Genomic DNA, 18,225 nt, shown 5'->3' on the forward strand with positions numbered 1-18,225 from the left:
GGAGATGCAGGAGGGAGAGAATTTCTTATCGTAGTAGCTAAGCATTGCTAGGGACTAGAGCTTTGTATTTTACAGACAGGAAGTTTTGAATCAAGATTATTATGCTAGTTTTTTTTTTTTTTTACAGATCCTATCCTGTTCACTGTACGGTGCTCGAGCCTTGAAATCGTTAACTGTATGTTACTGAGCAGGGAGGCACTCAGGGGTACACAATGATTCCCAGGGGGGGCAGTGCCACAGTGTAGCGCCACCCTTGATTGTAATGTGAGTTATGGCTATAGCGGCGCTAAGAGGGTAATCTGGGTGCCAGCAAGAGACAGAGTCTAGAGTGGGAATAGTAACTAATGCTGCCGGGAAATTTGCAATAGTAGGGCGAGCGCTTTTCAGCTTCACCCTGCACTCAAATTTCACGGCGCCCTTTTTGCACATATGCTACAGCATATCCCTTTAGTAACAACTAGGCAGCACATCATCAGAATAACTTTAGTAACATAGTGAGTATGGTTGAAAATAAAGACTATCAAGTTCAACTGAAAAATGGCAGGCATTTCTCCCAAATAACAAAATTAGACAGCTGACCCAAGTAACAGACATCACTCAAGACAGAACCTAGTAACACATTGCACCCCATATTGCACACCAGTCACAGACAGCACCTCCAACAGCCCTCATGTAACTTGCAAAAACTCCATAGCAGATCTTGGTAGCAGATGTCAATCCATGACAGGTCCTAGTACTAGACAAAACCTCAAGTTAAAAACAGTCAACTCACATCTAAGCGAATATCTCTATCGCAAGGGTTGCAAAGAAGTGCAAACTGAGCTCACTGACCATATCAGAAATACTTAACTAGTTGCAGACTGAAAACGGAAGGAGAATTTTTTACGAGATGAAAGGAAATCTGAGGAAACTCAGGTTCCATTTATACCTATGTAAAGGTAAGCCTCTGCATACCATAGAGCCTTTCCAGTCCTCAGCCCATCACGTTGTTCCTGGGCCATTCCCGGTTGAATAAAAGTGTGTTGTGTCCATTTTAAAGGACAAAGTAATGAGAGGAATATGGAGGCTGCCATATTTATTTTCTTTTTCCCAATGCTAGTAGCCTGGCTGCCCTGCTGATCCCCTGCCTCTAACACTTTTAGCCATAGGCATAGTATAGAGGTGTTCTGACATTATTGTCAGATCTGACAAGATTACCTGCATGCTTGTTTCTGATGTTATTTAAATGCTACCGCAGCCAAATAGATCAGCAGGGCTGCCAGGCAACTGGTATTGTTTAAAAGGAAACTTCTCACTTCAGTTGTCCATTAACATAAACACAGACATGTAACTTCCTGTCAGGAACTTCCTGTTCCAGAACTTCCAGGTCATCTTGGATGCCTATGCCTACCACAAGGAGGAGAGAAATAGCTGCAAACCAGGCAGCCTTTCTGCAGGATATTAGGATGCATTTCTGAACTATATCTGCCAGCCAGTTTCTTAATGTGGAGAAATTGATAATTAAGGAGCACGAGTTCCCAGAGTTGTATGACAAGGCCCACCACAATTATAAAAGTGCCCCCCATACATCCTATCTGTAGGGGGGCTGCAAAAGATGGTCCGAAGAAATGGTCTCTTCGAGTCGGCTAAAACTGACAGAAAAAGCGCTGCAAGGTTCAGTTCTAACTTGCAGCAGAAATGCACCCATTCGGTACCTTTTTACGAACGCAGTAATAGACACATCAAAGGAGACAATGTTTAAAATATCTTGAGCTTCCACTAGCTATTTTTAACATATCCGTTCAGTAGGATTTTTACAGGGTTTTGTTTTCCTGATAGCAGATGCATCTCCCATATTGACCTTCCACTTCAACATGCTTCCACTCCAGACGCAATCCGGATGAGAAAGAGACACTGATCTGGCTGCGATTGACTACAATCCGAACTGACTCAGGTGGTGCTGCAGGTGGGAACTGAGCCTAAGGCCTCTTTTACACTTAATCAGTTGCTCTCAGTTATAACTGAAAGAAAAAGTAATGCCCATGTTTTCCTATGGCACAGTTCCCACTATAGGAGTTTTAACTGAAAGCTTTTTCACAATGCACTGCTATGGAAAAAAACGCATACCAACGCTGGTATGCATTAGTGTGCATTAGTACACGTTTTTTCCATAGCACTGTATTGTGAAAAAGATTTCAGTTAAAATGTGTATAGTGGGAACTGATCCATAGGAAAAAAATGGACATTACTTTGAAAATCAGTTTTCTTTCAGTTATAACTGAGAGCCAAAACAGAAACCAATAGATTACAATGCATCCATCTCAATGGGTTTGTTAGCGCTTCAACATCGTGTGAACTAGAGATGGTCAATGACATGCTAATAATTCTAGCTTACATGTAAATTTCTCACAAACTGTATGCAGCTTGGCCAATCAGAATAGACAGAAAGTTTATTTGCCTGACCCAATTCCAAACTGCACACAACTTTTATTTTATATGCAAGTCAGAACTATTAGCAACTCATTGACCAACTCTAGTGTGAACTCAACCATGAATGGAAGATCCGAGCTTAAAAAACAAACAAAAAACAAAGTTCTACTTCCCCCAGCCCCTGGCAGCCAATATGTCCTTCGCCGCAGCTGCCCTCCCAGCCAGTGGCCTGGGTCCCTTGTGTTGGAGATACTGACCTCGCCAGGTCGGCATCTTCTGCGCCTGCGTGAGCGTGTGGCCGCGCCGCTCGTGATCACACTCGCATGGTCTGGGGCATTCTGCGCGGGTACCGTACTTATGCACCTGCGCAGAATACTCCAAGCCACGTGAGCGCGATCACGAGCGGCGCGGGCGCAGAGGATCCCAACGTGGCAAGGTCGCCATCTCCAACAGGCCCCCGGCTAGGAGCTGAGCTGTGGCAAGGGACATATCGGGCTTTCAGGGGCTGGAGAAAGCCCCGGGTAACAGAATTTTTTTACCTCAGATCTTCCCTTTAAAGAGATCCCAAGCCGAATCAAGTCTGAAAAAAAACGGGGGGAGCAGGCATGTATGGGGAGCTGTCCTATTGGGTACCGCTCCCCCCTTTCTTCTCTGTCCCCTTCCTTTCCAATCTAAATGCCCCTGGCAGCCTATTCTGGGTCGCCAGTGTCGGGCACCAGTGCGAAGGAACTAGCACTGGCTGTGGGCATCCTACATCGTGCGCTTGCAGCCGGAAGTGCTCTGAGCATGACATTATCGTGACATCATGCTAAACTATACAACTCTAACCATAGCTGCAAACTTTTGCGACCTCATAGCAAATAGTATTCAACCAATGCATGCAAGGTGTGACCACTCCAGTACTCTGATGTTCTGCAGCAGGTTGGGAAAACCTAAAGCCTTGCTAATATCATACACATCTGCTACTCAATGGGCTCATTCGCCTCTTGGAGCTTTGCACATGCACTGATTGCTGAATTTTTCCAGACACTGCCTGCATGTCTCCCTTTTGTATGTGCCTGCATTTGTTTAAACACATACTAATGCATTGCAAATTGCAAACAACGTTCAAACCTAAAGAAATCAGGAGGGACTTTTTTTTCAGTAATTCTCATACATTTCAGAAACGGTGGCAGACAGAAGAGAGATCCATCCCTATCCACCTCCCTGATATTCAGCCATCCAGCTCTCTGTTATATAGGAAATCGCGAGCTCTCCAGAAGGAGCACTGTGCGCACCGCGTACGCATGATAAACAGAGTCACTGGGGATCATTTACTGACACAGGTGCACAGGAAACTGGAGCAGAAGGGGAACCAATCAGATTTCAACTGTTGGATGAAAGACATGCTACCGGTAACTGGTTGCTGTTGGCAACTGCTTTACTTTTTTTTTTTTTCCCCCGTCTTGATAAATAAGCACGACCTATTACCATTCTGAGGAGGGGGGTACTTCACATTAACCCTTTCCTCCTCACAAAGACTCCCTCTTTAACCCTTTCTTCTCCATAAACGGGAAACTGGGATTTTACCAGCACGCTTATCCTTCCCTCTCCACACACAACACCACAAGGGACTTCAGCAGGCACCGGCTCCATTCCGTCCGCCACATTAACCCTTCACACAACGGACAATAATTTGGTCATACTGAAACCCCAACAACAATATGTACGCCCCCAGGATTAACCTCTTTAACGTTTTCCACTAACCAAGAGGTATGCGATTATTCCGTACGTCCATTGGTTTTCCAACCATAGGTTAGTGTCTTGACCCCCACGTACAGAAGAGAATGATGGTGCGTGATGTGACCCCATATGAACCCTTTCCACTCCACCCAGAAAAGAGGTGAGCCCCGGAAATTATAATGCTCTGCTCCACACAACAAGGCAGGGTGAAGATGTAACACCCCAATTAACCCATTCCTCTCCACACCACATTGCTTGCACATAGGACCCCCATATTAACCCTTACTTCTCAATACCTCACTAGCACCAAATGATCCACTCACCCTAGCTTATTTAAAACTCACTGTATGGCAAAATTCCATTCTCCCCATATTATCCCCTACTAAGGCCCCAGGATTGAGCCGGAGAGCCCAGAGTAGCCTTCCCTTTACTAGGCAGAATGGAAAGAAGGTGAATGCAATGCTCCATTCTTCCGCCTGGCACACAGGTGATTGGTGCAACTGTACGTTAACCCCTTCTTCAAGCATGCCCTGAATAGTGGAGATAGCCAATGCTGGATTTACATTGAATCAGCTGCTGTCAGCTAATAACGGAACGGACACCTGATGAGAAGGTATCTTCCATGCTTCCCTATGGGTCACTTGACATCCATGCGTTATAACACAGACGTGAGCTGACTCGTAGGGAAACGTGGAAAATTCCTTCTCATAGGTTGTTGTCTGTTGCATTATAGCTGACAGAAACTGAATCAACCCAGCCTAACCATTTCCCCCTATGCTAGGACATGAGACACATCTAGCATTAACCCTTTCCTTTTCACACAGAATGGAAATGTGCCCCCCCTCCCCCTCCACACATAGGATGGAGATAATGTAAAACATATATGTAATTTCCTCATACAGAACCTAGATAAGAATCCCCCCACCCTGCCACACCAGAGGTATGTATTACCCTGCACCCACCTGGGTATGATACAGAGGATGCTGGGGATGGTACCTTCTCCTCACACACAGGGATGATGCAGATGTCACCTCCACACTGACCCCACTCCCCTCCCCGAGCAGATGGTACCGTCCACTAGCACCTTCTCAGCAGCACACAGGAGGCAGGGATGGAGATGCTGTCTGCCCCGGTACCCTCTTCCCCCCCCTCCCCCTCTCTTGGGCTTACCTCTCCGCCATCTTCCCGGGCGGGTGTGGGGTGTCGGGAAGATCAGGATGGCGGCTGGTGGGGCCGGCTGGAGGATGCCATGAGGATGGAGACGAGGCCAGAGACTATCCGCCGCTGTTGCTGCCTCTCTGTCAGCTGCCTGCGCGTTCCCGAGCTAGCGAGCGCGCTCCCGCCCGTCACCTGCTGCTGTTTCTGAGACGGGAGCGCGCCGCACCGCCTCTCTCCGGCATCGCTGGCTGGCTCAGCTGCAGCCGTGCCCGCCTGCTCCTTCCCTGCCGGCCGCTGGGGGGCGCGCAGTGCTGCTGAGCAGCTGTCACATCCCTTCACAGGCAGTCATGCTGTGCTATGCTGAGCCAGCGGGGTGACCCCATTATCTGCATGTCTGTAGTGGCTGCCCCCTCATATTATAGCAATGTGCTGCTGGGGCTATGTATAAGGGAAGGGGGGACATAGAGGTGACCTGTGATCTATTCACTCTAACCAATCACATGATTATTAATATGTCCAGGGTTGGTTTTATATAGGCAACTTGCCTCACAAATAACAATTAGGTAGGGCCAGTCGAGGCAGAGGTGAGAGAGGCTCCAGCCTCAGGGCATAGTGTAGGAGGGGGCGCACAACTCACTCCACTATCATTCCCCTATTGTGTTTGAAGCAGAGAGAAATAAGAAAAGGGGATACATGGCAGTGACTGCAAGCCAAATAACTAGAGATTAAAGGGAACCAGAGAGGAATGCAGGGTAGAAAAAAGGAAAAGATTTTATACATACCCGGGGCTTCTTCCAGCCCCATAAGCCTGGATCGCTCCCACGCCGCCGTCCTCCGCTTCCTGGATCCGCCGGTACCGGGCCCGTCACTTCCGGCGGACGCGGCCAATTCTCTGCATCACAGGGGCTCCCTCCATACCCGTACGCATGCGGCTGCGCAGTAGGCAGCCGCAAGCGTACGTGTATTGAGGGAGCCCCTGTGATGCGGAGAATTGGCCGCGTCCGCCGGCTGACTCGCGGCAATGACGGGACCCGGTACCGGCGGATCCAGGCAGCGGAGGACGGCGGCGTGGGAGCGATCCATGCGTATGGGGCTGGAGGAAGCCCCAGGTATGTATAATAGCTTTACTTTTCTCCTCTCTGGTTCTCTTTAAGGGGTTGGGGCGCCACTTAGTATATTAACAATCAGTGTGTGACGGCTGGTATGGGGGTATGGTGGGGCGCACTTTGGTGTCTCAGCCTTGGGAGCTGGAGGACCTTGTCCCGGCTCTGCAATTAGCTATCAAGTCCCCCGGGCTGACATTTCCATATGGGCAAACTGGAAAAATGTCCCAGGCCCCCTTCAACATGGGGGGAGGGACTCTTTCATCCCGCACCAGAATGCTACTCTATTAGTCTGTGCATTCCCATCTTCATCCCTGCTGGCTGCATCTTCTCAGAGACCCGGGGCCATATTAAACAGTGACTAGATTTTCTGGGCCCAACCTGGAACAGGGAAGTCACAGTGAGCCTTACCCATGTCATGGCCACACCCATTTTCATTGTGTGTGAGCTGTGTCGGAAATGGGCATTGCCATGACATCGGTAGAGCTCACTGTAATGTAACGGTCTATCTCTGAGCCAGCGTGCCAGAGTTTCCTCCCAAAACACAGGTAGGCTAAGTGACCCGAAAGGTAATTAGTCAACCTTCCCCAAGTACGTAAGAAAAAAGTATTTCCCCTATGATGTAGTGAAATTGGAGATTCACATCATGGATTTGCAGAAACTGCATGATGCTATTTGTTAGCATCCCATAAGCCCCCAAAATGCCAAATGCTGAAACAATAACCCCAAAGTAGAAAATGCAGCTACTATGATTATCAAATAATAAATGCAGCAAATGTTACCTCCGACATGAAATGCAGCAAATGTTACCTTCGACACATGAAATGCAGCACATATTACCTCCGACACATGAAATGCAGCACATATTACCTCTGACACAAGCAATGCATCACATATTACCTCTGACACAAGCAATGCAGCACATATTATTATTTATTATTATTTTTTATTTATATGGCGCCAACATATTCCGCAGCGCTTTACAAAGCACAATAAGACGACAAGGGGAACATAGATACAACTAAAAAATGTACAGCAGAGTCCCAAGCAGCACAAATATTGTGACAAAAACAGTAAACATAGGAGGATGACCCTGCCCTTGCAAGCTTACAATCTAAAGGGCAGTGGGGGACACACTAGGTAAGGGGGTGGAGGATGGATGAGGCAGTGACCCTTTGCCTCTGATTACATTGTGAACAGATAAGTAAATATAGCTATAGATGTTATAAGCTTGTCTGAAAAGGTGTGGTTTAAGAGTGCGTTTGAAGATGTCCAGATTTGGAGCATGACGTACAGGCTGTGGAAGAGAGTTCCAGATAAGGGATGATGCTCGTGTAAGGTCTTGGATGCGAGCATGAGAAGAGGTGATCAGCTTAGAGGCCAGCAGAATTTCTTGGAAGGAGCGAAGGTTGCGGGAGGGACAATATCTAGAGATTAGTGAGGAAATGTATGGATCCTCTGGGTAATGGGTATTATTACCTCTGATGCATGAAATGCTGCAAACTTTACCTCCTACACATGCAAGCAATTCAAGGTCGGCTGGCACACCAGTTCAAAGTTCCAAGCAGTTTTATTGTATGCACAACATGACAATTGTTTCGGGGCCACGGAGGGTCCCCTTCATCAGATAAAGTGCAGACATACACATGCAGTGAAGCAAACTTTACCTCCTACGCATGCAATGAAGCAAACATTACCTCCGATACATGCAATGAGGCAAATGTTACTTCGAACACATGAAATGCAGAAAACAGGAAATGTGGCAAACATTACATCCCATGTACTGTATGTCAAAATGCAGTAAATGTTACCTCCCACACACGAAATGCAGAAAACGGTACCTCTGATACATGTAAAATGCACATACATTACCCCACATATATGAAATGCAGCAAATATTACCTCAGACATAAATGCATTAAATGTTCCCCCTACTGGGTGCTGGTGGTGTGGGTGGGATGGAGCTGCTGAGTGTACAGGTACAGATGCGCTCATCTTCGGAACTACTCAGGGAAGTTAGTCATTCCAAAGGCTGCCCAAAGACTACCAAAGACCAAGCGCAACCATCTTCTGTAAGCTCAACTCAGGAGCAAAAATAATAATCCAGCATGTAAAATGCATGTGGCTTTTTTATTTACAAAAATTATTACATGTTTAGTGTTCTATGTAAAATACTGCCCAGTAAAGCCCTCCGAATTACCCTGTATCTGCACAAAACAGTAAACACTGCAACTCTGGAGGACTAATCACCTGCACTGATCAAAAAAAAAAAAAAACCTAACAACCATTGGCAGGAGGGCTGAAGGATGAAGGTTTAGAGAATACCAAGGTTACAAATCTGATATAATGAAATGGAGAAATATCAGTTTCTTTGTTGGGGTTAGCTAAAATCTCTTTTATATTTTTAGTGCAGTTCTGTGTCCCCATCTGTGAGAATTAGCATTACTTCCTGACCAGACAGGAAATACGGACATCGCTCTAAATTTATATGAATTTTATGCAAATAGCAGCTTAGAAATGAACCAATCAAGTGCAGTGGGTGATTTCCATTTTCAAGCCATATGAATTAGCATAGGTTTAAAGCAAAGGTGAAGCGAAGCTGGGAAAAAGTTAGATACCTATGGAGTAGAGGGAAACCTCACAATCCTATAGAGCCTAACCGATCCTCTTTGTTACGATTGCAAGGGAACCTGTTGACCGCACCACTGAGGCAAGGGTTTCCCAGAGCGCAGGGTCTAAGTGACTACGGGTCTTCACATGTGTCCCCCTAGTGGAGACGCTGGACTTCGCTGCCTAGTGCCCACCAGGTTGCACCCCAGGTTACCCCAACAGTGATTTAGAGAACAGGTGACACTACAGTGTGGAGACTTAGAGGATGATTACCGTAGTCCAGTAGCAAGCCAGAGGTCGTGGGCAGGTAGCTGAGGATCGTAGTCGAGAACCGGGCCAGAGGTCGGGGCAGGCGGAGAGCAATCTTGATCGGTGAGGCAGGCCAGGAGTCAGGGCAGGCAGAAAGCAAGCGTAATCAGAAACAAGCCGAGGGTCAGGATACCAGAGATCAGGAGTAGTCAATACCAAGCCGAGTCAGGAAACCAGAAGTCAATCAGAGTAAGTACACCAGGAACGCTGGCAACACAGGGACTAGCTGAAATGAACCATCAGCACTTACTGCAGGGCGGAAGAGGCTTTTATAGGGGAAATCCCGTTTGGGCGCGAGATTTGAATCTCGCGCATGTGCTGATGCGTACAAACGTCCGCAATAGGAACACGGACGCGTCTAGTACTGGAACTGTATTGTGCACGCGTACGTCCGGACGCAAGAGCCCGTCGGGTCCACCCAGGAAGTAGACAGCAGACCCGATGCGCACCACGGGAACCAGGACGCCGCGGCCCAGCACGGTGAGTCTGACATTGCCCCCCCCCCCATGGGCAGCCTCCGGATGCCCATTGGCCCAGGCCTTTCAGGATGTAACCGATGGAAGTCCCTGATCAGTCTAGGGGAATGTACATTGGTTGCAGGTTCCCAGGAACTTTCCTCGATACCATAGCCCTTCCATTTGATCAGATACTGTAAAGATCTGCCCCGGTTTCTACAATCTAAAATTGTTTCCACTTCAAATTCTTCGGAACCATCCACATTAATAGGAGGAGGGGGTTGAAGAGATCTATTCTGAAAAGGATCTGGAAGAAATCTTTTCAAACAAGATACGTGAAATACCGGGTGCACCCTAATGGAGTCAGGTAATTGTAATTTAAAGGCAACTGGACTGATCTGCTCAAGAACTGGGTAGGGACCAATGAATTTAGGACCAAGTTTCTTTTATGGACAATGCAGTTTCAAATCAGTTGTAGAGAGCCAGACCCAGGGGAGGACTGGGACCTTTTGGCCTGGAGGGAAAACACAAACTAGAGGCCCATTTTCACAGCAGCCCGGGCCTAAATTACATCACACACGTGCCCCACGTGCTATATGCCAAAAGTCGCATGGCAAATACAGCAAGGACACATGAGGGACAGCGTAACAGGTAAAGTATAATGCACTGGCAATGGGGGGGGGGGGCCACATAAAACATTTTTAGTTACAACGGCCAGGGTTTCCGTCGCATTCATTGTTTGTGATTATCGCACTCGATCAACCACATCAGCCAGAGATTTCCCAGCATCTCAGATCGATACTTTCAACCAATTTCAACCCGAAATCAGACAGATATTTTCCCACGGACCCTGCAGACAAGCCTCTGCTCTGCATCATGCTGTTTATATTTACCAACATGCCCACCCTCTAATTACCCTGTAATTAGGCATTGATTTCCCTCGGCCAGCCTAGTGGTTCACATTACCTTATACAAAAACATGTACCAGGCACTGTACCAGCCCTAAATCATTAAATGAGAGGCAGCCTGGGGGGAAATTTCCCCCCTTCCCCCCTGGCCAGTCCTCCCCTGGCCAGACCATATCACCTACTTTAAATTCAGGACTTTGGCTTCAATTCATCAAGCATTACCGCATTCGGTAATGCTGAAAACAGCTGAGTTAACGGAGCACTTAAGAAAATGTTAATTCATCAAAGCTGTTACCGAATGAGAAGCTGAAATGACAGAGCAATGAGATAAATTACCGACTTGTGCTCAACACATGTCAGCAAATGTCAGTAAATGTTAATTCATCAAGGTTACCACATTCGCTAGCACATTCGGTGTTTATCTCCAGCTCTCCCGTCATTACAGGCTTCGAAAGCCTTCTGTGTGAATGTTTTCATGATTAACAGGAGCAGGCAGCCAATAGAAACAGCCCCTGTTCTCCTGCAAGTGCCGCTGATAGGTGCTGATAGGTCACACAGGCTTCTCCACACAAGCTTCCAGACCCCCCCAGGCAGTGAGCAGAGAGAACGGGACAAAAGATATCCCCAGATGTCCTTCGGTGGTGTAACCCTTTGAGTCCCTGTTTGTATATGCAAGTGGTGAAATCACCAAGCATGGCATTTGTAATGTCTCCAGGAAGTTTATCTATGTTGTGGCAAATAAGTAAAATGTTAAGAAACACTGATGGACTGATTCAGAGCAGCAGAGGCAGTATAAGTAACAGTAAATATAACACGTTTACATGTAAAGGGATGTCTGGATGCCTTCTATTGTTATCAGCTTGTAACAACCAGGGCCGGCCCGCTCATGAGGCGAGGTGGGTGCGGGAAGCCAGGCGCCCAGGTGGAGGGGTAGCGGGCAGGACGGGGGTATTGGGCCTAGCGGCGGGGAGGGGGGGGGGGGTCGGACCCTCCCCTCCCTCGCCTGGGTCCCCCGTCCTCCGCTCCCCTCCAGCCTTAAATACATCAGAAGCGCAACTCGTAAGAGGCAGTGGGCGGGGAGGACTCACCTCTTCCTCGATCCAGCGTGCGCTCCACTGACGTCACTTCCTGCAACGCCGCCCACTGTATTGTAAATGGACGGCGCTGCAGGAAGGGACGTCAGTGGAGCGCACGCTGGATCGAGCGAGGAAGAGGTGAGTCCTCCCCGCCCACTGCCTCTTACGAGAGTTGCGCTTCTGATGTATTTAAGGCTGCAGGGGAGCGGAGGACGGGGGACCCAGGGGAGGGAGGGGGGGGGTCCGACCCCCCTCCCCGCCGCTAGGCCCAGTACCCCCGCCCTGCCCGCTTCCCCTCCAGCTCGGCGGCAATAATTTTTTCAAAATTTGCCTCAGGCGGCAAAAAGTCTACGGCCGGCCCTGGCAACAACACAGAGACATTCCAAGCTGCTCTGCACTGCTCTGCTGTTATCGAACAGCCTTTGATGAACTGAAGCCGTAGTACTTAACGAACCTCTACCACACATGTGAAAATATTGATGAATTAGCACAGTGAAGTGTAAAATACCGAATGCGGTATTTTAAGGACTGGGATTTTGTTATCGAACACCCTTTGATGAATTGAAGCCTTTGTCTCCTCTTTTTATCTGCTGTGAGCTTCATCTGTCTCTGAGATTGGCTTAGCATGTCTTGTAGGATACTAAAATTCTGCACCAAGTCTGCTAATCTTTCCTGTATACTTGGAACTGTGGAACCGGCACGTATATTTGGTAAAGAAGCTGGATGGAAAGCGTAGTTGGCATATAAAGGAGTCTGTTTTGTCGAGGCGTGTATGGAATTATTGTAAGCGAATTCTGCAGAAAAAATGAAAAATGACCAATCTTCTTGAGAAGCAGATGTAAAGCAGCGTAAGTATTGTTCTAATGTCTGATTAGTTCTCTCAGATTGCCCGTTAGACTGTGGATGATAACCAGAGGTGAATGATAATGAGATCTTGAGTTTCTTGGCAAGTTCCTTCCAAAACTTAGAGGTAAACTGAACTCCACGATCTGATACAATGTCCGAAGGTAGTCCATGAAGACGAACAACTTCTCTTAAAAAATATTCAGCAGTGGTACTGGCATTAGGGACTCCTTTCAAGGGAATAAAATGTGCCATCTTTGTGAACCGATCCACTACTACAAAGATTGTTGTAAATCCATTGGAGAGAGGTAGGTCTGTAATTAAGTCCATGGTAATCATTTCCCAGGGACGGGAAGGTATCGGTAAAGGTGTAAGAAGACCCCATGGAAGCTGTCGTGGTCTTTTAGAATGGGCACAGATGGTACATGAACTCACAAAGTCTCTACAATCCTTTCTTAATTCCTCCCACCAAAAGTTCCGCTGCAGCAATTCTAAGGTCTTAGTTACTCCAAAGTGGCCAGCTAGCGGATTGTCATGACAAAGTTGTAGCACAGGAACTCGAAGTTCTTTGGGGACCACAATTCTTTCAGAGTTGAGTAACAGACCATCCTTATATTGGAAGGTGTCTGGGATTGGATCAGGATTCTTAGAGACCACTTCCTTTATCTGCTCAAGCAAATCGGGTTGGATCATCAAGAAATGCTGAGGTGAAAGGATGGTATCATTATTGTTAGAAGCCACTTGTTCGTCAGGAAACATTCGAGATAAGGCATCTGCTTTGGTATTCTTGCTACCTGGTCTAAAGGTTAAGTGAAAATGGAAGCGAGCAAAGAACAGTGCCCAGCGAGCTTGACGGGGCCGCAGACGTTTCGCAGTTCTAAGGTACTCGAGGTTTCTGTGGTCGGCAAAGATGATAAAAGGTTCTGAAACTCCCTCCAACAAATAACGCCACTCTTCTAAGGCTGCTTTAATGGCCAATAACTCTATATTGGTCACATCGTAATTTCTTTCTGATAGACTCAGCTTCCTGGAGAAAAATGCTACTGGATAAAGTAAGTCTTTAGGGCTGAAGCGTTGTGAAAGCACAGCTCCAATTGCGTTCTCAGATGCGTCTACTTCAAGAATAAATTGACGAGATGGATCTGGATGTTTCAGAATGGATGCAGAAGTAAAAAAATCTTTCAACTTTTCAAAGGCTGTTTGTGCTTCAGGAGACCATTGAAACCTGAACCTGGTGCTGGTTAACTTAGTGATAGGTGCCACCACTGCCGAGAAGTCTTTAATAAATCGTCTGTAAAAATTGGCGAAGCCGATGAAGCGCTGTACTGCCTTTCTATCCTGCGGAACAGGCCAGTCAAGGATGGCTGAAACTTTACTCCTGTCCATCTCGATTCCTTCTGACGAGATTTGGAAACCCAGAAATTGTATATTCTTCTTCTCAAATTCACATTTCTCTAATTTAGCGTAAAGATTATGTGTTCTCAAACGACTCAATACTTTCTTTACATGCTTTCTATGTTCTTCAAGGTTAGCAGAAAATATCAGTATGTCATCCAAGTAGACCGCCATAAGTAAATCAAGATACTCTCTGAATATGTCATTGACAAAATGCTGGAAAGTAGCAGGGGCATTGCACAGTCCAAAGGGCATGACTAGATATTCAAAGTGGCCGTAGCGTGAACGGAATGCAGTCTTCCATTCGTCTCCTTGCCTGATGCGGATGAGATTGTAGGCCCCTCGGAGATCTAATTTTGTGAAGATTTTAGCAGTTCTCAGTCTTTGGAATAGATCAGGTAGCAAAGGAAGAGGATACCTGTTCTTCACAGTTATCTTATTCATTTCTCTGTAGTCCACACAGGGTCTTAAGGATCCATCTTTTTTTTCTACAAAGAAAATGCCTGCACCAGTGGGAGAAGTAGAGGGGCGTATAAATCCTTTGACCAAGTTTTCTTCAATATACTGTTTAAGTGTCTGAGATTCAGGCTCAGATAGAGGAAAAGTTCTTCCAAAAGGAATTTCAGCCCCTGGATAAAGTTCAATTGGGCAGTCATAAATTCTGTGGGAAGGAAGACTGTCGGCAGACTTCTTGTCGAAGACATCTCCAAAATCTCGATATTCTGATGGAAGAAGGGTCTCCTTTTCAGGGCTGAGGCAGAACAGACGACCCACTTTAGGAAGACAGAAACGTTGACAATATGATGAGGAGAAACTGACAGTCCTTGAACACCAATTGATGAGTGGGTTATGAGCCTGCAGCCAAGGGATCCCTAAGATGATGGGGAACAGGGGTGATGGTAGCAGATCAAACGTCAGATACTCCTGATGGCCTCCAGGAGCGATCACCAGTAAAGGATAGGTTTCCTGAGTGACTGGACCAAAAATGATTGATGAACCGTCCACTAATTGAATGGGCACGGGTTTGGTCTTCTTGTGAGTAGAAAGATTAAGTTGTTGAGCTAATTGTAGATCCAGAAAACAAGAACATGCTCCAGAATCAAGGATAGCTTCTATTTTCGTAGTTCCTCCTGGAACCTGTAATAAAAGAGATATAGACACATGAGCTGAGGAAGGCTGGGTGAATTCCAGGGGTTGATCAATTGAGCTTTCAGATCTACCTTTAGGTTTGGATGGGCAATTCTGGCGATAATGTCCGGAAAGTCCACAGTACATACACAGATTCAACGAACGTTGTCGTTGTCGTTCATCCTCAGAGAGAGGTCCCCTGGCAAGACCAAGCTGCATAGGTTCTGGTTCCTCAGTACTGTTATCACTGGAAGCAGCATGAGTGATAGAAGATGTTACAGTGGGTGAAGAGCTTGGAAGCCATGAAGAACGTACAGATCCAGCTCGTTCATATCTTCGTTCACGGAGACGCCGATCAATCTGGATTGATAACTGAATTAATTATTTTAACGTCTCAGGAACACCGACCCTGGCTAGTTCGTCCTTGAGTTGGTCGCACAGTCCAAGGCGGAATTGAAATCTCAAGGCAGAGTCATTCCAAGATGTATCCCCACTCCATCTGCGAAATTCAGACACATAATCTTCGACCGGCCGCCGACCCTGGTACGGCCTGGGTCGTCATATATTTCGGCTAAAGCCTCAAACAGGGAAGTGACTGAGTCCAGGATCGGATCACGATTCTCCCGAAGACGTAAAGCCCAAGACTGTGGCTCTCCCTGAAGTAAGGAGATGATAGTTCCGACCTTGGCTAACTCCGTAGCATAAGTGCGAGGTTGAAGTTCAAACAACATTAAACAAGCCTCCTTGAAGGTTCTTAACTTGCTTCTATCTCCCACAAAGCGATCAGGCAAGGGTATTCTTGGTTCCGGAGTAGGAGCATTAATTGTCACATTAGCAGGGGCAGATACAACAGGAGCAACTGTACTTGAAGTGGAGATATTCCGGAGTTGGCCTTGAATTTGGTGATATCCGGCCTGTACTTCTTGAACAGAGATTTGTAGGTCCGAAATCATCTTGCACAAAACATCCATGTCAGCGGTTGCTCCAGTAGTGTCCATATTGGCTGATGGTTACTGTTACGATTGCAACGGAACCTGTTGACCGCACCACTGAGGCAAGGGTTTCCCAGAGCGCAGGGTCTAAGTGACCACGGGTCTTCACCTGCGTCCCCCTAGTGGAGACGCTGGACTTTGCTGCCGAGTGCCCACCAGGTTGCACCCCAGGTTACCCCAACAGTGATTTAGAGAACAGGTGACACTACAGTGTGGAGACTTAGAGGATGATGACCGTAGTCCAGTAGCAAGCCAGAGGTCGTGGGCAGGTAGCTGAGGATCGTAGTCGAGAACAGGGCCAGAGGGCGGGGCAGGCGGAGAACAATCTTGATCGGTGAGGCAGGCCAGGAGTCAGGGCAGGCAGAAAGCAAGCGTAATCAGAAACAAGCCGAGGGTCAGGATACCAGAGATCAGGAGTAGTCAATAGCAAGCCGAGTCAGGCCTTTGTACGCTGATGCGTACAAACGTCCGCAATAGGAACGCGGACGCGTCCAGTACTGGAACTGTATTGTGCACGCGTACGTCCGGACGCAAGAGCCCGTCGGGTCCACTCAGGAAGTAGACAGCAGACCCAACGCGCACCACGGGAACCAGGACGCCGCGGCCCAGCACGGTGAGTCTGACACTCTCTCCGCACACTCAGTCCACCACTGTCCCCTGTTGAAATCTTGCACCTTCGGGAGTTCTCTGAAGGCATTGGAAGCACTTCAGTTTAGAACCCCGAGTGCTTCCAAAGCCTTTCCGAGGACTACAGAAGGCATATTCAATCAGTTGATCAATTAACTTCAACGGGGGGAGGGGGGACGACAGCGGAGGAAGGCTCTATGGCACAGGTGACGAACTCCAATCCTCGCGGGTCATATCCATGCCAGTGTTTATAATGGACTGAGAAATGGAGAAATGTGTTTTACTTGATGAACCACATCTTTCCAAATTCTGGCACATCAAATAATTTGAGCTTTGCCAATGTGTGAGGACCTTGGCTCTTTAGGACTGGAGTCCGACATCCCTGCATGGGATCCAGATCCTTCCGTCTCCATAGGAAAGTATCTTTTTTTTTTTTTTAGCTGGGTTCAGGTTTACTCAATATTTGCATCAAATCAAAATTAGTAGCAACGCATTGACCATTTCTGTGTTTGCTGTACAGCCCAACTTCACTCTCTTGCTCCAGGGTACGTGGGTGTGGCTGACAGATAGGGCGGAGCTGAAACCAGAGAATACACTGGCTTGATTTTCACAGGCACCCCTGCCCCCGTAAAGTTCATCTAGCACAGGCTTTCTCAACCAGGGTTCCTTGAGTACTCAGCAGGGGTTCCTTGGCATTTCCACCCATCGTGGCAGTGGGGTAAGTATGATAGAGCACACTGTAATAGACGGGTAATGTAGAAAGAAGCACTAAATTGGGGGTCAGAATAATAATGAGCACATTAATGAGTACTAGAATATGGAGAGAGTATGATGGGGCACCATAATAGGGGGCAGTATAAGAAAGAGTACTGTTAGAGGGAAGTAGGGATGATCAATTAAATGCAAATCATTTCTCCTTGCATACAGATTTAATGTAAATGTTGTAAAGCTTGTACTTGGACCAATAAAAATTGGCAGGCAGGTTATTCTGTTCCAATTTCAAGCTGCATTTAATTCAGGGCCGGATTTAGGCCTAGGCCATGGCCTGGGGGACCACAGGAGCAAGGGCACCAAAGCAGCAGGCTACACTGCAAGCTTGCAAATGTTGCAATGCAGGGAGATCAGGCAAACGCCTGACCACGGTACTCTGCTACCTGCTGCTCGTGCAGCAGCCACCTTGCTCTCTGTGCACGTCTGCATTGTGGCAGGTGGCTATGGACTTGGGCAGTTGATCCAGGGATTTTATCTGATTGCCATCTGGAGTCGGGAAGTAATTTTTCCCTTTTGGGGCTAAGTGGACCATGCCTTGTAAGGGTTTTTTCGCCTTCCTCTGGATCAACAGGGATATGTGAGGGAGCAGGCTGGTGTTGTACTTTGTACTGGTTGAACTCGATGGACGTATGTCTTTTTTCAACCAAAATAACTATGTAACTATGTAGCATTGTAGAAAGAGGGGAAGAGGAAGCTTCGGCACTGGAGACGAGCTGAGA

General features: G+C 47.3%; 1 protein-coding gene across 2 annotated transcripts in view; it reads right to left on the minus strand.

Moving 5' to 3' along the window:
• ARHGAP39 (Rho GTPase activating protein 39) overlaps positions 1 to 5,469 on the minus strand; it is a 314,835-nt gene extending 309,366 nt beyond the window's left edge. For both annotated transcript variants that reach the window (XM_068237894.1, XM_068237893.1), the window contains exon 1: positions 5,302 to 5,469. In XM_068237894.1, coding sequence (XP_068093995.1) covers positions 5,302 to 5,312 — 11 coding nt within the window. In that variant the 5' untranslated portion in view covers positions 5,313 to 5,469. The remainder of the gene's footprint in view (positions 1 to 5,301) is intronic.
• Positions 5,470 to 18,225: the final 12,756 nt, after the last annotated feature.

Source organism: Hyperolius riggenbachi, chromosome 5, assembly GCF_040937935.1.
Source record: "Hyperolius riggenbachi isolate aHypRig1 chromosome 5, aHypRig1.pri, whole genome shotgun sequence".
NCBI classification, from domain to species: domain Eukaryota; kingdom Metazoa; phylum Chordata; class Amphibia; order Anura; family Hyperoliidae; genus Hyperolius; species Hyperolius riggenbachi.